The following is a 25,776-nucleotide window of genomic DNA, read 5'->3' on the forward strand; positions in this document are numbered from 1 at the left end:
AGGTTGAAATCTTGACTATTGGCAACGTGCCAACACAGTTAATGTACAACACTGAAATTAAACACAATCCAAGATAATTTCAACAAAACAACATTCCACGGTGATCTAATTTAAAAACCGGATGCCAGAACCCAGTTTCCAAAAACTGCAGCTGAAGCAGAAAAGAAAGATTACGACTGAAATATTTTTCGTGGATTTGTAAGCCATTTTGTCATGATACAACATTGATTACGGACACTAGAGAAAACAGTACAAGCCTCAGAAGCATGAACTTAATTCTTTTTTTTCTACCAAGGAAAACTTATTTCTTTTTCTTTCTTTTCCATTTTTTTATAAATCCTAGGATCCGTATGCAAAATTTCAAGTTATTTGATCATCCTTCTCTGAGACAAAAGATTTAATACAATGCTGACAAAACAATGTACTTATCTGCTGGCCTTGCCCTTTGCAATCTTCGTTTACAAATACTCCAGTTGGAAATTTAAGCTTCTATTTTTATCATTATTTTTTGCAATGTTTGGAAATTTTTCTCACAGATAATATTAAGGGGAAATTTACAGAAGATGAATATTAGACTCCAGACAATTCTGTCAATCTGAAAATTCTGAGTGTCGAACTCTGAATGATCATTTGCTTTATGCCAAATGAGTTTGGAAAAAGGCTGCCTCCCCCCTTGATGCTGTAAACTGTCTTTTTGTCTTCAGGAATCTGCCGTGCACAACTCCATTCCCATTATGGCCTGGTTTGAAGCTAACAGAATTTTTCGAGCGAAAAGATCATTTCATTTGAAGCAACTGAACATAGATTTACATAATTATTGAAGAAAAAGACAAAAACAAAAATTAACAACCATGAACCACATGGATCTCTAGATCACCTTCTCCAGTTGTAAGGATTTCCCTATAGTGAAAACCCACAAAGCTTGAATATGCTTGCATGAGATGAAAGGCAAAACGATGCCACTGGGCAGACAAAAAAACTCAAACTACAGAACCTCCCCAGCGCACTCCACTAACCATGAAGAGAGAGGATATTTCAAATAGAAATTGCAGCACCCAGCAGCATAACAAAGTCAAAAGAAATGTTAGATCAATAGTGCCCTACTGGGGAAAAGGAAATGAGTGGGTGAGGAACCCAACACAATAAACCTCTTGCTACTGGAAAAGAAAAGAAAACACTGGAGAGGGAGAAAAGGCCGAAAGGGGGAACAACAAAAGCCAATCCCAGCACCATATCAAGCAAAAGCTGCAGCATCAAAGTATTCAGTGATTTTCTTTTCTGAGTAGTGGCAAGAAGAAGAGGCCAAACCACTTGTACAAAAGCTTCAACCTTTCAACTTGTAACTCTTCTGAAGATATCTCCAAAAGAAAGAATACACATCATAGAAAACAGAAATAAGGATCATCTTGTTCACTACATCTTCTATAGGATTCTCCACCGACATCAACTCCTACATAACTTATAATAGGGAAAAGCATTGAATGATAAATTACCGCGAAAAAGAAAGAGAACTAGCCAATAATTAGGGAGAAACTTCGATTCTTGGTTCGAAACAAAACCCAGTGAAGAGCTGAAGCGGGAATTTCTTTGTCACAGGGCACTTCTGTGACCACTTCCATAGCTTTTGGTTCATATCAAAAACAAGCAGTGCTGGACCTCCATAACTCTGAATGTATATGAGATCATCAGTTCCACCGCTTGCAAATACATCATCAAACTCACCAAATCCTTGAAATAACTTGTGGGGCATCCTTGAAACTTCTTGCCACTCTTGCCCATTCAGAATCCAAATTCCAATGCCCTTTATTATGTCCGGTCTATCTGGTTTCCCAATCCCACCAACCATCACCAACTTATCCCTAAGGTTCATCAAACGACCACATGTCAGAGAGCAAGGCACAGGAATATGCATAAGCTTACCACGGGAAGATCGGCCAGAAAGGTCGTGCATAATCAAGCCATGGCGATCATGCCAACCCATGCCACCTCCAGTAGAGTAAATCAAGAAGTACAGAACCCCATCACAAATCACACTCTCATCTCCTCCTCTCCACCCTGTAAAAAGTTCTGTTGCAGAGGTCGCCCATGTCATTGTTTCAGATTCGTAAACATCAACTGACAAATCCCATTGGAAGAAATTACCAGGAACTTGCTTAGATTTTGCAATTGTAACAATGTAATTGTTGGATAGCCTATCAACTGAGATTGCAAGAGCACTGTAGTCAGAGTATTTCAAACCCGGAGGCTCATCAAGTGTCTTGCATTCTTTGGTAATAGGATTGCAGACAAATAGCTGGCTTCTACTGTCGTTGTCCATGAAGCAGACCAAACCACATGAGGAAGCAATAAACCAATTAGATGTCTCGATGCGAGGGAGCTCCAAACTGTACCACTTCCGAAGGTTGGGATCATAGGCGTACCCAACCGGTTCATCAGAGCAGGTAAACATAAAGTACCAAGGTTTCTGGGACAAAACATTTAACCTTCTGGAATTCACAAGCTCATTCCATCGTTTACACACTGAACCTGCTCTAAAGATGCTTGCAATGGGTAGATGGGCAAAAATTCTTTCCAGTAAGTCATCAGGAAGAATGAAATCTAGGGAAACCACTGGGTTTAAGTTACTTTCTTCATTGCTAATCTCAGGGAGTGGCTCAAACTTTGAAACATATGTAGATTCTCGCCCAATGTCATCAAAGTGGTCTGTGATCCATGATGTTTCCTCCTCCATGATCAACAGATGTGTTGATACCCTAAGCAGAAGAAGGGGGTAAAAAGGGGGTAAAGAAACCACCAGCAATTACAAAACAAAAACACATCTAGATCTTAGTACAAGTACAAGCATTCTTAGACAACAAATCCAAGCGCTCTACTGAAATTATAATGCCTTCAGGACAGAACCTCCTCAACATGTAGTAGCACTGGATGATACAGAACAGAAGAAGAGCCAAAGTAATTGGAGGGCTAAGAACACCATTAAGAGCTTTTACAAATATTAACTTTTTATGGAATTGGAACAAAACAATAATCATCCATCCAAAAAAAAAAAAAAAAGCAACATTCAGACGCAACCTCAGTGAAACTGATTAGTGAGGACTTACTGCCATCGATGAACATCAAGCAACTCCACCCAGGGAGTAAACATAAGTTCTGTTGAGTTGAGATACAATAATGTGATAACAGGAAAACTACCAACAGAAAAACTTGGTCACCAAAACCAAAAACTCTCTTTCCAAAAAAAAATTAAAAAATTCGTACATGTAATTTTAACGAAAGTATCATTTCAGAGCTAATAAGTAAATATTAAACCCAGTTCACCTGCAAACGAATGACGAATCATGCTAAGAAACCCCGCTAATGAAAAACAAAAGGTTTGAGAATCCCCGAGAAGAATTACGAAACTAAAACACCGAAAAGTAAAATGTAAGCTCACGCAACAAAGCAGAATCTCCAGCTATTATGAGATGAAAATGTGCCTGAGAAGAAATCGAAGAATCTTCATCTAAGGATTTATCTGGTTAAATCCCACAAATAAAGAAATGGTCCAATTAGATTCAACTGAAAAGGCAAAAACCGAATCTCCACCCAATTCACTGCCCATCGTTAAACAAGGTGTAAACAGGAAAGGGTGGAAAAGTTAAGAACAAAACCAAATCAAACTCAAACAATTGAACCCATTTCATAAGACGATGGTAAAGACCCGAAAAATATAGAGGAAGAGAGGTTTTAATTTTATCCAACCTTGGACTGCAACGATCATTCTTCCATAATCATGATTCAAGACATCGACAAACCCTAACCGAGATCCTAAGTGAAAAATGTTTGGTAGGGCACTCAAAACGAAAACCAGACAAAGAACATTGCAGAAAACAACCACGACATTATAAAAACGACAAGGAAGAATGAAAAGGAAAAAAACCGAAAACAGATCAAATAAGGGAACAAAAGTAATTCAACGACAAACTGAATATAACCCAATAAAGAGTAGGTGATGATGAACACACCTTTTTCTTCGCTTATAATGATCAACTGGGTCCTTTCCTCTGTTTGTCAAACAACCTTCAGATATAGCAGAGAAACTGAATAGATTACAAAGAACCCAATGACCGTTTACAAGGGAATGAGATGGATAACTCTGTATTTATCCTTAAATCGATGGACTCAGCATAGAAAGAAGCATAACGATCCATTAACTTAGGCTTTCTTAAAGGGCGAAATGTATGGCCTTTATTCCAAGAAACAAAACGACAGGCTAGACCCAAAAACGGAACTGGTTTTATAGGGCTGTTGAGACTTGAGAGGGAGAAATCGAAGATCTGGGTTTCGTTTTTGTTATTGTGGTTGGTTTTTTTGAAGACTCACTGACGAAGGTAAGGTGTTACTCAACTTTTGCCTTTTTATAGTGAGAGACCCACTGGGTTTTCAGCCGCTCTCTTTAATGGAAAAGAAACATGTTATTGTCCCCTTCTGCTTCCTTTCTCACCATTAAATACTTATTAACACCTCAACTAAAAACAATTAAAAGGAGAAAAGAAGAAGAAGATGATGGAGAAAAAGTAAAAGAAAAGGAATTTCCCCTCTTGCTCATCCCATCAGTCATCAGCCGTGGTTTTCTACATTGGATTGGATTTGGTTGCACAGGTAACGATTTTGATTAATATTTGCATCAGTGTTTTTAAGTGATGGAGATTCAATGTGTGATATTTGGATCAAAAAGTCAAGTCATTTTCATGTTTCTCATTTCATACTAAGGTCCATGTCAAATCCTCAATTCTAGCTCTATCTCCTCCGTCCCCAAGGCTTCTAAAGAGAAAAAGGAGAACTTTTTCTTGGGAAAAAAGTTGGCTTCAACTAGTAACTTCTTTTTGGTTGGACAACTAGTAGCATCTTCAACACTTATAAAACTAACAATTTACTAAGTATATTGCATGTATGATATTTGATCACTTTCCATTCCCTGGTGGAATGGATCGGATCGAACATTGTATTTTCATGCATTTATCTTTTGTATTTCTTATAAAAAAAAAACAATTTACTGAGTATATTGGATAATGAGATATCTTGTGGTTTACCAACATTAGCTTACATACATCTTGACTATATCCTCAAAAATAGTTATTATATATAATTAGTCTTAAAGCACTGCACCCTATTTTATGTTTATAAAGCACAGAGACTCCAAAATTGGATTTTTATTAAATATATTTGTCCAATTTGCCACTAAAAACCTTCCAGACACTATTTATTATAAGAATATTTTTGAAAACAAGCAATTATTTAACTGTTTTAAGTGATAAATTTGGCGAATATATCTAACGAAAATTTAATTTTGGGGTCTTTGTGAAATATAAAGCGGGTGTCAGTGCTATAAGGCCTCCATTTTGGGATGCCAGTGTAATTTGCTCTATAATTTAAGATAGAGCTTCACCCTTGATTTCAAGAAAATTTGAACTCTTGATTTCCTACTTGGATAGACATTCTTTAAAATTGATTATACATTAAATTTCATTACAAATCATAATGGAATTATGTCATGCAAGTGTTGGAACAAAATTTTCCTTTTTTGGGTGGAAGAGTGTTGGAAGTAATTGTGTATCATAAAAGCTTAGATTACAAATTATTTGACACCTTGAGGAAAGCATTTTAAGAACAACTCTCAATATTTTAATATAATCTTCTACTAAAGGTGGAGCTACCTCAAAACTAGATCCACCCCCCCCCCCCCCACACCTCTTTGTTGAAATTTCTCTTTCTTGGCCTCTTCCTTCTTCAACTTTTTTTTTCCTTCATTTTTTAAAATTTTTTAAAATTGCTCTTGCCCTCTTTTCATATGTAAAACATCAGTGGTTGTCTTGCCACACCCCCCCCCCTCCCGGCCCTCTTTTCATGTGTAAAACATCAGTAGTTGTCTTGCCACACACCCTCGGCCCTCTTTTCATGTGTAAAACATCAGTAGTTGCCTTGCCACACCCCCTGGCTACTGGAGAAAATTTTTAACTGAGGTAAAAAAATCATTATTTTTTATTTGAAATTCCGTTCCTTGATCCCTTCTAGTTTAAATTCTAGCTTTACCCAATTTTTACCTATTTAATTGTTAAAAAAACAAATTTTATATTAAATTCCCTCTAAGGGTCTTATGATTGTGGGGTACCCTTTTAATGAAGTTTTGGATGAATTTGAATTGTTGTGAAATGGATTGATTGCACTAGATGTGGGGTTGGGTTGAGTGAATCTAGTCTCATCTACCATGATTTAGAAGTGACTTCTCATTCAAGCATGCCCATATTGAATCCAATATTGGATATAAAAGTCTCTGCAACAATTATGGCCATCTTTTTTTCAGAATTGAGTTGGAGAAGGGAAATTTGAACAGCATATCCGTTTATCCTCATGCTTTATACTATTAATTAAATCATCAATTCAATATTTGAGGTGTTACATATTATAATATAAGGTATTTATTTATTTATGTATGTATAAGACTTTGTGTTTCAAATTTCTCCACTAATCACCAATGTGGAATAGTTTTAAAAGCAATTTAAAACCGGTTTTGCAGTTTGCACTTGCACCTTTAAATTTATACTTTTCATAGACGTTTCTTTAGAGAATTAATAATTAAATTGAGATGGAGATTGGTGGCCTTACCACTACGGCAACTCTTTTCAGCCACTAACGTCATTTTATATGCTTTTCAGATCATATACTTCAAAACCGAGTTCAGTTTTTGTACACTAATGCTGAAAATGAATCTCTCATCAAATTGCTCACTATCAATACCATCAAATTGCATTAGAAATACGTTTGATTTGCTTCTAAAGAATGTAAATTGAATGGTCATATCATTAGTGAGAACAAGATTTCTCTTCTAAATTCTATCCAAACAAAGTGAAATTAAGGAAAAATTGGATAAGGGTATCATGGACACTTTCGGTATTCTTCGAAGAATAGTAAAAAACGGACGGTTATCATTTGTTAACTGGAATAGAAATTCCTTGCTCGAAAATTAGATTATTTTTAAGTTATCAATTAAATTATAAAATAAAACAAAGAACTCTGGAAATTAAAGTTGGGTGTCATTCCTTATCCAACTTTCATATATCTCCTTTCTAGAATTCTTTAATATACTCTGTTTTGTTGCAATTCGAATTAAACAATTCACTCAATTTAATTTTAATTATTAAAGTGATTAGCACTAATCTCTATAGTGTTCACGTGGATTATCCAAACTGTAAAAGAAGGATTATAATGTTAAAGAAGATGATTAATATTTTTTTAATTCACTAACAAAATGCAGATAGAGAAATTAAAAAAAGAGTTTCTAGGAATATCCATTGTAATGGAACACTTTCAAAGTAATCCTAATTCGATCATTGATGTTTATTATATGGTTTTAATCTTTTATAATTGAAAAGTAGTTGAGATCTTTGTTCTTTGTTGGGTCACATCCACAAACAAGAGTTGATAAAAAAAAAATATACCCACCCACCAACCCATGTTGTTGTCAATTTTTTTATTTTTAATGGTACTAATTTTTAGTTTAACTTTAGTGGTTCTAGTTAAATATTATATTTTAAGCTTATGTTCATGGCAACGTGTTAGAATCTCATTTGAAAAGAATTTTGACACATGAGCAAGTAGATGAGATGATGATACAAATGTTTATTAATTTATTTTGACAAACAGAAATATCATGAACTTCACTTACATAGAGATTAGGAAGGTAAGACATGAATCATGACAACATGTAATAATACTTTCTCTTTTTTTTTTGGAATCTGAGGTTCATCTGGGTCAGCTTACGTGCACTTCGACTGCATCTTCAGGGTAGTTTTATAATTAATATAGGCAGGGATTCGCCCTGGTCCCGAAGGGATTGAAACTCCGACCTCCTATATAGAAGTGTTGGTCTTTTACCAACTGAACCACCCCTGAGGGGTTAAAATGTCTTCCTATTATTATAAATTGGGAACTTTATTTATAAAATGATAAAAGGAGGAAAGTAGGCAGCACATGATCCATGCCAGTAGAAAAAGAAAAGCTTGAATAGTTATATTTTTAGCTAGTTGTTTATCAAAAGAAAGGAAGGAATATTCTTCTTTTTCATTTGATATTTTTGGTGAATGGTGGAAATTTATGTTTTTCAACAAAGGTTCTTTCCATTTCTCTTCATAGAATCGTAATATTTTCTTTAAATGTCATCACAATGTCTTATTTTGCCCAGTCGACATCTTTGATGAACATAAAAAAATAATAATAATAAAAAATTGTCATTTCATCTAAGGTAACTCCATCAATAATGACTAATACTTCTTAGTGAATAGAACATAAGTTTGACACTCTCTGTTGCATATGTAATGGTACCCATCCATAATATAAAACTCCAAGTTATAACAAATTTATATAATTTTTGGAATGGAGAATTTCTATAAGAAATTGTTTGTTTGTAGGAGAAAAAGGATGGGATGATTAAATGCATAGGGCTCATTTGAAGTGGAGGTGAGGAGACAAAAATGTAATGTCTTTAAGAGGGGTGGTATAGTCATTTCTTCCCCTCTTTGTGTTCAAGCATGCATAAAATACTTTTTCTGCCAATAGAGAACTTACTTAGATATTCTTACGCACTTTCTTTGTTCTGTTTATTTTTCGACGGACAGAGATAATTATCCTATTAAAAGAAAGATTTCAAGGAGTTGAACTATAAAACTTTTAAGTACCTCTATCATTGGTAAAAAAAAACACTCTTATTGGTAAAGAGTCTCTTTTAGAAACCTAAAAATTCTTATATATATATATAATTTAGGGGATTAAAGAAGAAGATATTTTGTTCCATAAAAGGAATCCTTGATAATGACCAACCCATGATATTTCATATCCCAAATGTTGAATATCTTTATACAAGAAGGACATGATTCAAATATCTTTGAGAGATATGAAGATGACAGGGGAGAATCCAATACCATTCATCGATTCTTTGTTTTGGTCTCTTCTCCTATAGAATAATGCCATTCTTGACTTGTCTGACATTTTAAAAAAATCAAAATGATATGCAAGAAAAGGAAGTTTTTTCTTATTTGGTAATTAAAGGAAAGAAAGTTTGAGTAGCAATGGTTGGGTAGATAGATCCAGGGAATTTATATAAACATTCTCTAATGTTATCTTAGCCTTTAAACCAATTGGGTCTTCCATTTCCCAGTCTTTGTGCTAAATATTATATGATAAATAATGTTAATAAAAAACTATTAAATCACTATACATTAATAATTAATTTTTAACCTTTTAATATTCTATATATTTTTTTTAAGAATTAGTAAGTAGAACGAGATAAGTGGGTACAATTATTGTCACGTTTTACTAAAATGACACTAATTTTTGTTTGTTAAAGAAAAATATAAAAAAATATATATATAATTAAAAAATCTGTTTATGTAGACAGAGGACATCATTATATACATGTGCACCATGAAATGAAATATAATTGTCTTTTGATGCAAATTCTCATTCTGAACTCCCCATAGGATTCGTTTGGTTGCAAGGGAAATCTAATGAAGGGGCTGGGAAATTTTCATACTTCAAATACAAACTAATTTCCATTTTTCTGTTTGAAAATTTTCACTTTCCTTTGCATTACTTTCCCTTGCACCCAAACGAACCCCTGATGATAATACAAATGGGCTTCTGTTTAAAATACTACCAAAGCCCCACTTCAACAAAAAATTGCTATTTCGTTTTGGAACCAAAGAGTTATTGTCACTTCAGAACTCATTTTAAACCCCTAATGCAGAGATGCAGTAGTGTAAGAATACATACCAAACATACCCTTAATGGAATTTTCCTTTCACCACAACCAAACTAGGCCGGTCTCTTGAATTATGGTCGGTTGGGGCCAGCCAAACGCAGAGATTAGATGAGCTTTGGATGTTCGAACTTCGAACCAGAAGGCAGAGAAGCAGAACGCATTAAACTGTTCAAATCCATCACTAAAATACACTATAGACATCCATTAATGGCGGTTTTTGAACTTTACAGTGACCAAAGATTAGGATTTTACAGGGGGGGCTCCAAATCCTACCCTTGCTGAAGAACCGAGGGGAGAACCCTCTGAAGCAGAACGACTTGCAGGAACAAGGAAAGGATGCATGCAGGGACGATAAGAGAAACAAAGAATACCAGAAACGACGATGTGAAGCACTCACCAGCATTAGCAACTGCTGCCCATTAGAGGCACAAAGAAATCGAACAAAACCCTAATTCATGATCCAATGGAGAGTCAGACGAGAGCTCTACCGAAACCCCAACTCGTGCAGCATTGCGATAGATTTATATTAGTATGATTCTTCTTCCGCTGAAACCCTAACCCGCAAAGCGGTCCTCCCATCTCCACCAAATCATTTTCTTTCGCATCTTCAGTAATGTCCTTTCTTCCGTTCAATTCTTGCAGCATCGACATATCCCTTTTCCCGTTCAATTCCTGCAGAACTGCAATCCCCTTTCCTCCGTTCAATTCCTGCAGAACCGTCGATGAGGTCGACGTAGACGAAGCGGAAGACGATTCAGCGTCGGAACAATCGCCGGAATCTGCACACGAATTGTCGCAAGAATCGGATTGTTCGTCGTTGCTCTTGTTGGATTGGTCACGCCTTCGGTGTTGACGTTGGAGAAGGCGGTGGTGGTGTGGATGGCCCATCATGTCACGGTAACCAATCGCAGAGAATCCCGTCAAGCCGAGGAGGTCTAAGCCGGTGTTGATCAACATGGCTCCAAGGTTGAGAACGCCGTGAAATCTGCCGGAGGGGCGGCGGATTTGAAGAGCCACGAAGCAGGGAATGCCGATGCCGGCGACGACAGTTTCAGGGGAAGAAGAAACTAGTGAAGGGGATAGGCAGTTTCCGACCAAGAACCTAACGGTGCCGATGAGAGAATCTTTGAGATAGCCAACGACGTAAATCTCAACGGAAACGGCGGAGGTATCGCTGGAGAGAAAATCCTGGGAGACTCTGAAGATGAACTTATCATTCCAGGTAGGGTTTTCGCCCCCTACAATGTCGACACGAGTGCGGAGCTTGGTGGTTGGGTTGACCCACGCCAATGCATAGGTCTGCAACCGACGCAGCTTGGCGGAGGGAATCTTGAGGCCCTGAGCAGAGATCAAGTTGATCTCCAGGAGATGGGTGTCCATGCTTTTCGTCTTTCTTTCTTTCTCCATTCCTTCCTCTGTAATGAACAAACAAATATCTATGGATGTCTCTCTCTGAGCTTCTGAGCTTCTGAGCTTCAGACAGATTCAAGAAGAATAAGTCAAGAAATGGGAAGGTCCCAATAAACCCATCTCCATGCTTGTTCGTCTTTCTTTCTCCATTCCTCTTTCTTATTCTCTCTCTGTAATGAACAAATCTATGGATGTTTCTGAGCTTCTGAATTCTGATTCGATTCAAGAAGAATAAGTCAAGAAATGGGAAGGACTCGAGAGAGACTTTGAGCGACGATCAAGGGGTTTTTTTCTCTCTGCATTTATACGGAAACCCTTGCGAGGAAGGACTCGACTGACAAGCACTCCTTGGAGAGTGAGCTCTGCAGACCGGTCTGTAACCGTTCGTGTCGTTAAATCAGAAGGCTATTATGGTATTTTCAATTTTTTTGGTTTAGACATTTAGACCAACACCAGCCGGAGAACCGTCATGCGATTCGTCTTCGTCCGTGAGATTGAGATCTGGTTAAGATTTCGATTTCGACCATTGGGATTCAACGATTGAGATCGAAAGCTCGACCAAAATTTCGCTTGATCTTCATGTGCATCCGATGCGCATGACTGAAATAATTTCGAACACCCGCCTGGGCTTGCTTGGGTTTTGAAGAGTTTCGTGCAATTCTACTTCTTAACTAGGTTGTTGTGTCTTTATTTTTTAATTGGTTTTTCTTTTTCAGTGTTTTTTTTTCCTTTTTTTTGGGGGGGGGGAGGGGGTGGTGGGGAGGGAGGCGCAAAGAAGGTATAGAAGAATGGAGGTTCAAACCCATACATTCTCTAAACTTACTATCTCTGTATAAAAGATTATTACCACGGTTCTAGAAGCACATCAACCAAGTATTTGAAGGTTATTCATGTGAAATCCGCCGCAGCAGTGTATGGAAATGTAACTTAAGTATCATCCTCAAACAAGACTAACAAACTCCCACCACTAATATTCATTAGGTTGGATTTTCTACTCCATCAAGATAGATGTTTGTGTTCTCCTCACATTTTTCTACCACATAATAAAACCAAAACCCACTTTTGAATGCCGACAAAATGAATTAAAGATAGAATCTCCAATGGGTCTCACATAGACCCTCCTAATATGTGTTGGATAGGTGTAAGGGAAGTGTAGACATTTACCCATCACTTGGAAACTTGCACTCTTCTTTCTCTCTTGGAAGAGAAAAACACTATGTTGTCATGGTAAGATATTCTAGGGTTAGGGTTGGGGTTGGATGTCCATGCCTGTAAAAGTGGAGGTGGGGTTTGACACCTAGAGTACCTGAAAGTTTTCTTTCTTTTCTTTTATTTTGTTACAAATCGTTAAGGCTCAGACAACCAAGGGTATGAGGGGGTATAGGTATATGTAACTGTAGAGCAACTGTTTACTTCATCCACCCAATGCACCCACTGGAAGCAGAACAAATCCTTCACCAGAGTCAATACGTGAGTGTCTAGATGTTCCCAACCATCCTTGCAATGTTCAACCCCCCCCCCCCCCCCCCCCCCCCCCCCCGCCACACACACACCCAACCCAGCTATCGCTGGAACTACCATGATCCTGCACAGAACCAACCCAAGCAGCCCCAGATGCACTCTCGACTCTAAAACCTGGGGTGACCACTCAAAGAAACCAACTTGAAACTGAGCCACCCTCTATTGACCTTGACTCAATCAAATGAGTGTCTACGTAACTCAAGACATTCAAACCAAACAACTCGGGACAGCCCATGGTAAAGCATCAACCCATGTTCATCAGTAGAAGTTCCATGCCAATTCTTTTTCAGCCAAACACACTTAAACTTACCAAGCTTGGCTAATATTTTCCCTTCTTTTCATGGTGAAGGCCTACAACTAAAGATTTTACTTTTGACTGCTGCACTACTTGAAAGCAACATACATCAATGCCATTTAAAGAATGAAGATAAGAACCTCACTCAACATGTTAATCATCTAAAGTTGCTACATAACTATACGAAACTATTCAATCATAGAAAGGATCCTACATTCGAGTTCATCAATCTGTGTAAGCATAAAAACTTTGGTATGTAGACGGCTTCAAAGGCAAATCAACTAAAAGAATTAACAGGAGATATAAAAGGGTACAAAAATGGAGACTATGACCTCTTCATACAAAATAGAGCTGAAGGGGAATTTTTTTTAATTAAAACTGTACTCATTATGAAATTTGCTATGAATTTATGAACCTGTGACACTTTCTGGTGATGCTGGATTTGCTGTCTCTCTCTGCTGGTTGTCCGATTCCTGATCTGGGAACACTTCAGACTTCAGAGAATCAGCTATGTTACTTACAAGGGGCCATGTCAGCTCCCATAAGGAATCACTTGCTGCATCACCACTTGGCTCAACAAGGACTGCTTTTGCTTTCATCACAAGCAAGGTGTTTTTAAGGAGTTCAGGAATGAGTTCCTGGAGCTTTTCACTCCTCTTTCCTCTTATCTTGACCTTGGTGTACTTCTCCATCCGACCAAGAATGCCTAACCACAGTCTGGAGAAACTCTCCATTGGAGGAAGGTTGTTCAGAATCTGCAAGAACACCTTGGATGATAATTTTACAGAATGGATGAGTGTTCCTTCCATGTTACGGTTGTCTTTTGATGATCGCCCCTGTGTAACCTCAAGCATGTCATCAAGCATTGTGAAGATCACCTCATCAAAACACTGAATCCAAATCAGAGGGGGAATGGGTAACTCTTCACAACCTGTCGTGCATCTCTGCAATGACAAGACCGCATGATTTCTAACTTCTTCCCTTCGGTCCAGGCAGACTTTACTCAGTCCTTGCACTAATCTAATCCAAATCTCCCCAATTTCCTGAGGAGATATTTCCCACTTCTTGAGACAAGTGAAGGATCCTGCCATTAGATCCAACGCATGTATGGATCTCTCAGAGGGCCCAACCCGGGATTCAGCAAACTGCTTTGATGCCTCCAAAAAGAGTACACAATTACCAGGAGAAAGGTGGGCCCCGTTATACATGACAAATGCCAGAGCCTCAAACCCAACTTCTGAAGCCTCTGGATGTCGAGCTGTAATTGAAAGGAGAGATGTTATTGTTCGCCACCCCATTTGGGATCGAATACATCCAGCATTTGTTTTGACAATGTCTGTGACTTCTTGTGTAATGTGCTCACAGTATGCATCAGCCAGACGAGCATCAAGCTTCAGGATAAGTTGCAATGACCTCAGGAGGTCATCAGCCAGGTTCTCTTTGTATGGAAGAAGCCGCCGACATATATGCAGGAGTCCGAAGACAGCCCTTTCAACAAGGGCAGATGGCATTGCAGTGGACTGAACAATACCAGCTATATGCTCATGCACGCTAGGCCAGAGGAGAACTATCCGGTCTCGATTATACAGTGTGACAGTAATTAGCAATTCCAAGCAGAAAATAGAAGCATCTTCATCATCGGGAGAAAGGTATTTTCCTTTCTGGGATTTACCTGACACCCAGATAAGGGCCTGCACAAGATGCAACAGTGAATTCGACTGTAAGAACTTGCTTTCGGAGAAAATACCATTAATCTGACACTTCTGGATAGTCTCATGGGCACGTTGACGTGCTTCGACTTCCTTCGTCGCTGGGTTCTAAAATTGTCTCTTCGGTATCGAAAGATAATAACTTACTAAACCTACTCATCAGACCTGATGACCTTCTGGACAGTAGTCACACTCTTAGCAGGCACATGAGACATAAATGTCGAACTTTTAACAAGTTTTCCTGCCAAGGAATCTGAAGAGAGTTCATTCTCACCAGCAGAGTCACGGCCTACAAGAGCAGGAACCAGGCCTAGCTTGTGCAAAGTTAAGATGCATTCCAGGATGCTTCTCCAACCAGTGTGGATACTATCACCATATGTGCTTGCAATGGTGAAAACTGTTACAGTTGCCATCATAGCCTTGGAATCATCAGTAAAGGTTAGGATGAGTTCTTCTGGTCTGGAAGGATTTAGAAGTGTTGTGAACTTGCATAGAGACACAACCAGATCATCCAAGATCTCTTCAAAGCGATATGATGCTGATATCTTTGCAACAGCCAAGAAGCCATCATTGCACATCTGGTAAACATCTTCATGCTCTGCATGATCATACACCACTGAAAGAGCAGCAAGTGTTGGCCCAGACAAGATAGCAAACATGTCACGGTCAAGGAAGGGTCTGGTGTCATAAGTAATAAATGGAGCAGCACCCCGTGACTTGTGCAACAGATTGACCCAACGGCTCGATGTCACTTCAGCAAAATCAGCCCCTTGCTCTGGAGTCATCCGAATCTCATTCCTGCAGATTGAATGGTACAGATCCGACAGGAATTCACGTGGAAGGTCATGCCCATCATTGATGTGCCGATTGTTACGAATAAAATCATCTTCTGTCATCTTTTTTTTCACTTGCACATTGTGTTGATCTGTGTTTAGCAATATGATTGAATAAGACAACACCAGAGCAGCATCCTTGTTAGCAAGAATCTGTGGTGATTGCTCATAGTATCTCTCTGAGAATGCCTCAAGTACCCGCTGTATTTTCTGGGATTCTCCAGGTAGTCTAAAAGATTCCAGGAACAGACGCAAAGCAGTATCCAAACTCCTGTCTTGGAAATCAAAAGTCTGGGCAAACTCATGGAGCACCTGAACCCAAAATTCGTCATGACTTCCTAAAAGATCACCAATTACATTCTTATCCAATCCAGGTGTGTATCTGAGAAAGCAAGCCACACTTGATGGATCAAGCTTATCAGGCAAAAGATGCATCCCTTGGAGGAACTCCATCCCTTTCTTCGGGTCCCTGTTAAAGTGATCAGCACTGGTCATTAGCACTCTCTTCAAGTGCTTCCTTTGACGAACAAATTCAACCCAGCAGTTAGGATCTGCATAATTCTCACACGTCACAGTCCAGAATGAAGAATACTCAGAAAGATCGGATAAGGTCTGATCTTTTACAGGTAAGGCATTGAAAGTTCTTTCAGCTAGTCCCTGAATAACAGCAAGCAAACCTTCTAAAGCAAGAATATGCATTGAAGACAATGGCGAATTAACTGGAAATGCACTTTTTGAAAATAGATTTGCAAGGTCTTCAAACACATTGCCGAAGGACAAGTCACAGTCAAAGTTGGTATACATCTCTGCCATGAATGTCTTCTGCCTGCAGAAGTCAACAAGAGCCTCCATTAAAACTTCATTCTGTTGGTACGAAGCACTTCCATGCCTGCTGTGAGTAAGCCTACATGTCAAACATGAGAAGAAGGCCTCAAGCTGCAGCTTCAGTTCAACACGCAAATGAAGATATAGGTTAAGTACAATATTACAGACCATTGACAGGATTAATGGGCTAAGTGACATGCCAAACTGCATCAAATTAAGGAACAGGTCATCCTGTATCAGCACCAATAACTTTGGATGTTGTTTAATAGTAGATCCAGCTAACTCAATAGCTGAGTTTATCAATCCCAAGGCGAAGAGTGGGACATCCTCATCGAATTCTGTCTGGTTAGACCTTGGACTCATCATTTGCTCAGAGATATTCAGTAAAGAACACAGGAAATGGAAAACCTCTACCATGCAAGGAACACCATATGGTTCGCTCATGATTTGCTGCATGTCATTTACAGCCTCCTCAACACTACCATCATTGCCAACACCTGCACCTGGCAGGCTCCATTCTGAACCTACAGACATTGAAGCATGTTTGAAACTGCCATTTTCACTAGCTGATTGCTTGAACCGAAAAGTATATTCACTGTGAACTCCACCTACCTGCACAATAACTTGTGCTTAGCATTTTATTCACCCAAAAAAAAAAACTTGTGCTTAGCATATATACTGCAAATATTCAGATATTTTCATAATTTTGTTTTCCAATTACAATTAAGAAATAATTCTGTATGGACATAGAAATATGCCAGCAATGATTTTTAAATTACAAGCATGCAGGATCATGCATATGTAACTAATACACATTCAAACGGATACACCAGGGAGATAATCAAACTGCATCTAGAGGCTAGGCCCACAGAAACGACAACATTAGGAAAATATAGGGAGGAAATAAAGAAAACTATTTTTCACCTTTGAAATCCAGCTCATCAGATACTAACCAATTACATATTTCCACATTATTGAGAATCTCAGGAAAGTATCTATCATTACTTGTGTAACATAGTGCTCACCAAAGGAATGACAATAAATCATTACTTATCAAATTAGCAGAGTATAAATTCACAGGAAAATGCCGGTGCATTATAAAGAAAGCAATTAAATAAAGTACCTCAGTCTGGGAAGAAGGCCCACCTCCATCAGATGGCTTTTCCATGTCTTCTATACATGGCAAGCATGAAAAAATACACCGTACAAGTTCATGCATTGTGGAGCGAGCTATTCGCTGCAGCAACTCACCTTTTGTTCCTGCTTGATGAACAATGCGGAAACATGTATAGACCAAGGTGCAGACTTGTTGGTTGTTTAACAAAATGGATGCTTTACATTTCATACATGCCAGAAGAACTTGAAGAATCTTCATGAGCACAACCTCTTCTGATGCAGGGTCTGTGACCTCAAATCTGCAACCAGTCACAGCATCAACTATCAAACGCATTGCTTCTCCTACATTTACGGTGTTCAGATCAAGGATGCCAAGGGATAGTATTTTGTATACAGATGAAAGGGCAACCCCAGTCATAGGGGCTCCAATTTCATCTGATTGGATCACATTTAAGAAAGGTTGTAGGTAAATGGATGGATCGACAGTATGCCACTGATTCTCCCATGAAAATATTTGCTTCCGTAAGAGCTTCAAAGATTGCACTAAAGAATGCTCCAACTGATCATCATCAGCCATATACCAGCCCCCCCATCTTACGTTTCTCCTGACAACAGCCAGCACGGAACCAATTTCTGAATTCACCATACATGCTAAAGCACACCCTCTAGGTACGCAATGCTCTGGCTTTTCCTTATATCCTTCAACTCCATAATGGAGCTTTAAACTGCCAAACTCCATCTTTTACTATTTCAAGTACTCAACATTGTAACACTCACAGCAGGGTGGGAAACAACTGTAACTCAGTAGAAGCAACTCTCCTCTATTATGATGTATAAGATCGATTACCTAGAAAAGAAAAAGAAGAATAAATGGGAAAAGTAGTAAGAATAAAGAAAAACTTAAAATTATCAAATAAAAGCTGGAATTTTTGCATTGATATTAACAGGTGACCATAAAACTGGGAGTATAAGAAGTTGGACGCGTAACCCAACCAACCACAAAAGAATGCCAAGAAGATAACTGAAAATTACTAGTAAAAATGAATACTATACACTTTGCATATGAAATTAGCGCCTCTGATACTTTGTTCTATCTAGCGAAACAAAACATTAGGCGAGTATTAAGCAGTGCTACCTTGTTCATAAGTATACATTGTGTTACCAAGAACACAAGATGCCAATTTTCTGGTTTAAGCATGGTTTGAGTAAATCAGAAAACAAAATATAAGAGACTGAAAGCTACTTGAGAAGTGTACAGATATTATTTAATTAAAATGACCTTTCAATGAAGTCCAAACCCTCTTTAAACTGACGAAGTGAATATTTATTATGATATCAAAATAAAAATAAAAAACATACAAGGAAAATGAAGTTTTGCAACAGAGGTTCTAAAGCTCTAGTAAATTGAAGTGACGATCTTTCACTGACTAGATTAACTATTAAAAAATAGAAGAAAATTGCAACATTGCACAAACATAACGAATGAAGATAAAGGTTACAAAAGAAAAGTCTTTCAAAACAAGAAGTACGACTGATGCATTTACACACATTTTTGCTTCTGGAAATTTATGTAATTTGGTATTTCTTCCCCCCCCCCCCTTTTTTTTTTTCTTTTAAGCTTATCTTGTTGGAGTTATCTTAGCATTTGATTAGGAAACTTCCCTCTTGTGTTCCTTGTATACATGAACATTCATGGAGAAATTATTAAATTGAATAAAATAGTAGCTTTGAAAGCCACTAGGAGCTCTGCTTTGCTTTCCCTTCTCAACTCACCTCTACTTGATTTGATTCCAAATCTCCTTCTCAGGTCAAGTTGGCCTTAATCTAAACCCCCCCCCTCCGGGCCTTCTTTTCTGTTTCTGCTTCCCTATCAAATTCCTTGATTTTACTGTTTAGATTTAGAAGTTCATTCTGAAAACTTCTGTTTACTAGGAAAAAGTTCCACCGGTCCTCCATCTTTTGTCTGTTGGGTTATATATTCTTGGTGTAAGCTTCCCATTTATAGGCATACCTACTCCTTGGATTTCATCTACAAAGGTTACCAAATAGAGCTAGGTCTCAACTAGGCAACCATCAACCCAAACACGATCCTTCATTTCATAGAACAACACACTGCCGGTGCAAGACTGTTGGCTATGTAGAATGATCAACAACCAGATAAAATCACAAGTTCCAAAATTTCTGACCCAGCCATTTGGTGGGGATGACCTAAATACCTCAGATCCATAGTTCACCCAAATTGATGGGGATTCTAAATCACCTAATGGTTAGGTTTAGAATACCTATAATAAACCAACTAGTTTATTACAGGTTTAGATGACCATTCTGATTTATTACATGAAGGGGCCCAACTGGCAATCAGGAGAAGAATCAGAAAACTAATCAAAATAGGTAAAACCAGGCTATAATTCTGACTGAAGCCAGATTTAGGGAAAAGGAAGAGCTACAAAAATGACATTATCATCCAAATGAATTTAGACTGTGATCATATATCTGTCACTTCCATCCAAAATAAACTACTTTAATGCCATGCAGATGCTTAACCCCAAAAGGAACCGTCACAAGATGTCAAAATGGTCAAGCTTTGCATCACTTTCTTTTTCTCTAACAATTCTTCTTGTTAAATCCTTCAGAAAATCAGAGATTGGTGCTGTAGGTGCAGGTGCTGATTTGTTGGCTAACCTCAAATGAAGATGCAGAAATATGTGCAACACAACTTGGGTGGGGCTCTTCTATCCATCTAAGGAATCCACATCCTCGATTTCAGTGTGCATTGCAATTGATAATATGTAGTTAGAAATTTATGTTCACAAGTTCTTACACTGTTTTTAACTCTGAACTTAAAACAGAAATTAGGTCGTATTCATACCCCAAAAGAGAGCGGGAAGGTAAGCCAACATCACTTTGACATGGGGGAAGGGAAAACTTCTGTCAAAATGCGACTTGTCTATACTGGTCACTAGCTGCCCAAAGAATAAGTAATTTCTTTAATTATCTCTTTTGCTCAAAATGGTATTCTTACAAACCATCTGAACAACCCTCCCAAGCATATGTTTCTCATGTGGAATAACTATAGCACCAAAGCTCTTTAAGCATTGATTTTGTGTGGAAGAATTAGAGCAACCAAGAATGTACAACTTCCCTTGTCCTCGTGTCAATTCAGTGTTGGGCCGACCCTCTAATTGGCCCAACTCCTCTCTTGGCCCATCTTTTAATCTCTCCCCGCTATTTCTATCTCTGGGCCTGCTGGCCCCTTGTTAGCCCGTCAGCCCATGCCTCCCCCAGTTCCCTCTCCCTGCCCAATATGGGTCAAACCCATATCCCCCCCAACCCTTAGATCCTTCTCTTGCCCCCCACTCTCGATCCGTATCACACCTCAGCCCTCTCCTCCTCCCCGGTTCTTTGTTGAGCCCTTCCTCCACTCTCCTCTAACCCATTCTCGCCATAGGGCAATGACTCTTGCAATTCTGATTTTGAGGGCTCTTCCTCTTCTAAAACTCCATCCCCTCCTCTTCGGTCTTGTCAGCGTAGTTCCCGGTCTACCAAAGGTCAGCATCACCTCGAAAACACTAGCTTCTCTTTGGGGCTATCCCAGCCTTAGGCCCTGAGTTTTTCTCTTGTCTGCTCTTTAATGTACTGTTTCGCTTGTGCCGTTAGGCTTTGTTAGGCCTAGCCCTTGCTTCTGTACCCCCCCCCCCAAACACCCTTTCTCCCTTTGGTTGATGAATTTTTTTCATTCAAAAAAAAAAGAGTGAACAACTATTTTGTTTGTTTAATGCATCTGTGTTGCATGTTTTCTATAAAAAAGCATGTAGAGGTGAACATGATTGAATATCTTGACTGTTGGGGGTGCCTATTAAAGGAGCTCCCCTGCTTTTTTCTCTCATATATTTTCATTTTTAACTATAATTTGTTGTGGTTATAAATATATATTTTTTTTGGATGAAAGAATAATTATATTAAAGAATAGAAAACAAGAGAACAAGGTCTTTAAGAGGAAGATTGAAAAGAATAAGAGATAAGGCCCCAGGAGACAACAATGAATCTGTTCCTTGGAGTATCATCAACAGGGGGATGGGGATAAGCTAACAATCAAGAAGAAACATCAAAATAGATGGCATTCCAAATCATGTCTGAAGAGCGAGATTTGGATGTCCATCTCCGAAGATTGCGCTCCCACCAAAGATGATGAATGGAGGCATAGAAAACTAGCTTACCAATCCGATCACAAATGGAAGAGCATGAAAAGTTTCTCACAATCTAAGTGATGCAGAATTGGCAGCATATACAAGGAAGAGAAAAGCCCAATGGTCAAGCCCATCAAAGCCTAAAGATATGATCCAAAACAACCCATGGCTTGTATGGGCTAGGACTATTGTAGTGGGTTAAAATGAGCCCATGGTTTCATGGGCTTGGATTACTTTAGTGGGAGAAGACCAGCCCACATATTTTGAACTAAGCCCAAGTCTAGCTTTGAAAAGTCAATAAAAGGAGCTAGTAGTGGGGTGTTGTAGGTGGATGTTTCCATTATTGTTTTGACTAGTGGTGTTGTGTAGTTGAATTATTAATAGGTAGGTGGTGTTAGCTAGTGGTTGGATGTTACCATTAGTGTTTATGTCTCTTAGAATGCTATATAAAGAGACTTATGTAAGAGGTGAAAAAACAACTTGTGAAATAAAATCAAATTGCTTGCTAGCATCCCTCCTCTTGGAGAACCCTTGTGTTTGATCAAGGTAGATTGGTGTTCGATCCAATCGATCCACCTTGCGGTGAGAAGCTCAGGTGTTAAGACTCCTTGTGTTTGATCAAGGAAGGTTGGTGTTTGATCCAATTGATCCACCTTGCGGTAAGAAGCCCGGATGTTACATGTTACTTTGTTGTCCTTATTGTTCTCCTAATTCTCTTATATTGTTCCATCCATTCTTCTTTATAGCATACTGCTGTTTTGAAGACCTAGTTAGTCTTTGTTCTTAAACCAATATCCTTGTTCTACCACTTCGGTTTTTAGCCTTCCATTATATCTGAATTTTATCTATCTTAAGTCTATCAAATCTGAAGTTGATTCCCTGTGAAAGGTCCTATTTGGCTACTGTTTTGATCATTCAAATACAGTACTACATTACTAAGACCAATCACGAGCAAACCCAAAGTAACGCCTCAAACGGGGCTATAAATAATATTATTTCAGCAACAAATACAAATTGCTTTCCCAGTCACAAGTGAGGCAAATCTTTATGCATTGAGTGATCTTGACATATATGATTGTAACATGTGACTGAAAAGTAGTACTGTTTTCTTTCTCTTCTTACCCCCCCCCTTTTTCTGTCATGTATGTTGTGGTTAGATAAATTAGGCTGAAATATCCCCAAAGGTTTTAAACTTAATGAAGAAACTTCCCTATTACCCCCCCCCCCCCCCAAAAAAAAAAAAAAAAGAGTAAACTTATTTTTCATTGGAACTTATAAGCATATAGGCTTAGACAAAACAAAAGGAAATATCCCTCTCTCTTTCTCTCAAAAAGTGATCCCAAGTAAAGAATAACCAATGCTTGACTTAGACAGTGTTAAATAGATGGCCCCAATGTATTTAAGTCAAATGGAATGGGAAAAGGACTTTTAAGTAGGCAGAATTTTCACAAACATTCAACTTTATTGAATTGGATTAGAATCATTGGAGCAACTCACACTTCAATACCCAAGTTGATTGCGATAGCACTTTTTTTTTAATAGAATAAGAAGATGTGATCATAACAAACTAGCTGTAAGGGATCTACAAGCACAGAACAGAATATGGAACTCACATAATTTAATTAGAACTTATGCCTAAAAGGTTTCAAGTATAAGAATATAAAGAATAAATTCTGGAACAAGTGGGAGTCACACATGATTTTAGTTGAGAATCCAATCAAACCTATTTAGGAATCAACGCCTATTTCAAGACCATTTATCCATAAGAAATAAGCAAACAGAAAGAATTCCATTGATAAAATTCTGTGTAAAAAATGAATGTGTCAATCTTATGTAGTGGGGGTTGCATAGTGGGGCTGAGATACAAAAGTAGAGCATTCTACTTCGCAAAACTATTTATATCCTGATTCTGGAATCTAACTATGAACTCAAAACATACAAATAGAAACTAGCCATCACCCTTTAACACAATAGCAGCAACAGTTGTTGCCATTTCTGCCTCCTCCATCACTCTTGGACCCATTCTCGATGCCATGGGAGAACACCACTAAGAACGAAGTTTCTATTTAAATACAAATTTGTACTCTTCACCCCAAGCCCCAATTCCATTAGTCTCTGAGACTTAACCCCTACTCACTCTCTCTTCAGCCTATACGAGTAACCACCTCTGCAAATTAGGGTTTTCCACCGAGAAGGGGTAGAACAGTACTGGGATTTAAAATATAGTTGATCACATAAAAAATTCCTGAATGCACTAAACAAACTGAGGATTTTAAGGCCAAGGCTTCCTAACAAAAATGAAGATCAAATTGTTTCATATGACCAAATCGAGAAGCCTCACACACCCAAAACCCTTGATTAGAAAGAATGAGAGAGGAAGAGAGGACCAAGCTCTATTTTATACCTTAAGAGGAAGTAATGTTGCAACAAATCGAGACGGGATGGCAAGAGATCGAGAGACAAATTCAGTTATGGTTTGTTATTCGTTTCTCAAATCAAGTTCTCCCGGCATTGGAGCTGCCTTTGTTAGATCCAAGTGAAACCATGAAACACACAGAGCGACAGAGCGTGGGCGAGATATAATGAGTGAGAAAGATCAGAGATTAACTTTAGCTCCAGCCTTTCAAATACCATGGGTGTCAATGCTCTGGTTCGATAAGGTTTTGATGTGTGCTTTTAGGAAATCAAAATCAAACCATTAAGGAATTCTCCATTTCTACAGTTTCGACTTATATTAGTGGCTTTGCTTTAATACAAGATGATGCCCCAAACATTTTTTTTTTTTTTGGTATGAAATCAGTTTATTTATCAAACTTAGAAGCCCCTAGGGAGCTTACAACCTAATCCATCTAACAACAATGCCCAAGAAAGAAAAAGAGGGGGAGGGGGTATGGGTATATTTACAGATATAAACTGAGTTTGGTGCTTTGCAACTGATTTTTCCATGACATTAGCTACTGAATTGGCTTAAAGAAAAGTATGAAGGAACTGAACAGCAGAAAGAAGTTTGACGTCATGAACTATGAATCTGATTTTCCATCCTAGATCTGGAGAGGGGGAATTGAGGAGCCGATGCCGAAACATGTAATTGGAAAAGGTACATAATTCAAGAATGGAACACGATTTTTGACATTGAAATATTCTATCAACTTCACGCCACAACAATAATTTCAAATTAAATAGGATGAAACACATACGATTGACTAGGAAACCTAAACATGAGCGAGCGGCCACACACCTGAAAATGAATCCAGAAGTTCGATCACCGGAACATAGAGAAAGAAAGAAAGAATAATAGCACGAGACTTCGAGAGCTCAGCTGGAAATCAGCGATCTGAAGAAGACCCGCCACTGAAGAATTATCGCTCTGTGTATGTGTGAACACTGCAAGATCTCCCTCTTATCACTCCATTTTGTTTTCTTCGATTACCGCCCTTTTATACCCATCGGACTTTCTTTGCTCTTTTGAAATAAAAAGGCGAAAATAAGATTCGGATTTGAGTTATCAACTTATAAATCGTCGCTCAGACAGGCTAACAGAGCAACAGCCCAGACGAGTAGGGATAGCTGCTGATCACCTCTCCGTCCGGACAAAAGAATGTTCTTTTCTTACGCCGGGTAGGAGCTGGATCCTAAAAGTATACGAAAATTATTTTTATAGGCTCCACATTTATTGTATGGTCGAGAAGCATCAAGAAAACATATTATTTTTTTAAAGGGAGAGATGATCGAGTCTTGATCATGGTTCCTCGTGTTTGCGATATATCGCCGACACGGAGCGACATTTCGACGTATCGCTGGGGGGCGACACGACTTATACACTAAGTCGACGAAATATCGCCCTGTGTCAACGATATACCGCCGACAAGTCGTTAAATTTACCATTTATAACAGCCTTTCGTTTGTTTTTCACCGATTTTTCGTTCGCTTTTTGCCAAGGTGACATAGGGCCTCTAAAAGCTTTAGTACATCTCTTTACTACTTGTGTATTTGTGTTCTCTTTGTATATTTACATTAGTTTATATGAATTTTCCAAACTTCCAGTTTTGCCCGCATATAGCTGAACATGTGCCAATTATAAACT

General features: G+C 38.4%; 3 protein-coding genes across 4 annotated transcripts; all 3 read right to left on the reverse strand.

Annotated features, from left to right (window-relative positions):
• Nucleotides 1–120: 120 nt before the first annotated feature.
• LOC149029807 (F-box/kelch-repeat protein At3g61590-like) lies at nt 121–4,680 on the reverse strand. Of its 2 annotated transcripts, none has more exons than XM_089142159.1 (2): nt 3,742–4,680; nt 121–2,753 (listed from the first exon to the last, which is right to left on the reverse strand). In XM_089142159.1, exon 2 carries the CDS (start codon nt 2,729–2,731, stop codon nt 1,523–1,525), a length of 1,209 nt encoding a protein of 402 aa, XP_088998285.1. In that variant the 5' UTR covers nt 2,732–2,753; nt 3,742–4,680; the 3' UTR covers nt 121–1,522. The 2 variants fall into 2 exon arrangements, with proteins under 2 accessions (XP_088998285.1, XP_088998284.1); XM_089142158.1 differs by having other exon boundaries at nt 122–2,753; nt 4,005–4,678.
• A 4,716-nt stretch (nt 4,681–9,396) lies between these two features.
• LOC149029808 (uncharacterized) lies at nt 9,397–11,543 on the reverse strand. Its single transcript, XM_089151510.1, has one exon. It carries the CDS (start codon nt 11,201–11,203, stop codon nt 10,268–10,270), a length of 936 nt encoding a protein of 311 aa, XP_089007636.1. The 5' UTR covers nt 11,204–11,543; the 3' UTR covers nt 9,397–10,267.
• Nucleotides 11,544–12,809: 1,266 nt separating this feature from the next.
• Nucleotides 12,810–25,314, reverse strand: LOC149029809 (ARF guanine-nucleotide exchange factor GNOM-like). The gene is given in 5 exon segments (XM_089142160.1): nt 12,810–14,824; nt 14,826–14,912; nt 14,914–17,001; nt 17,513–18,352; nt 24,931–25,314. Coding segments are annotated over 4 exon segments (4,302 nt in total). The 5' UTR covers nt 18,245–18,352; nt 24,931–25,314; the 3' UTR covers nt 12,810–13,429.
• Between the last annotated feature and the right edge of the window lie 462 nt (nt 25,315–25,776).

Source organism: Hakea prostrata, chromosome 1 (genome assembly GCF_041222555.1).
Source record: "Hakea prostrata isolate BN-2017 chromosome 1, UWA_Hpros_2, whole genome shotgun sequence".
Classification (NCBI taxonomy): Eukaryota; Viridiplantae; Streptophyta; class Magnoliopsida; order Proteales; family Proteaceae; genus Hakea; species Hakea prostrata.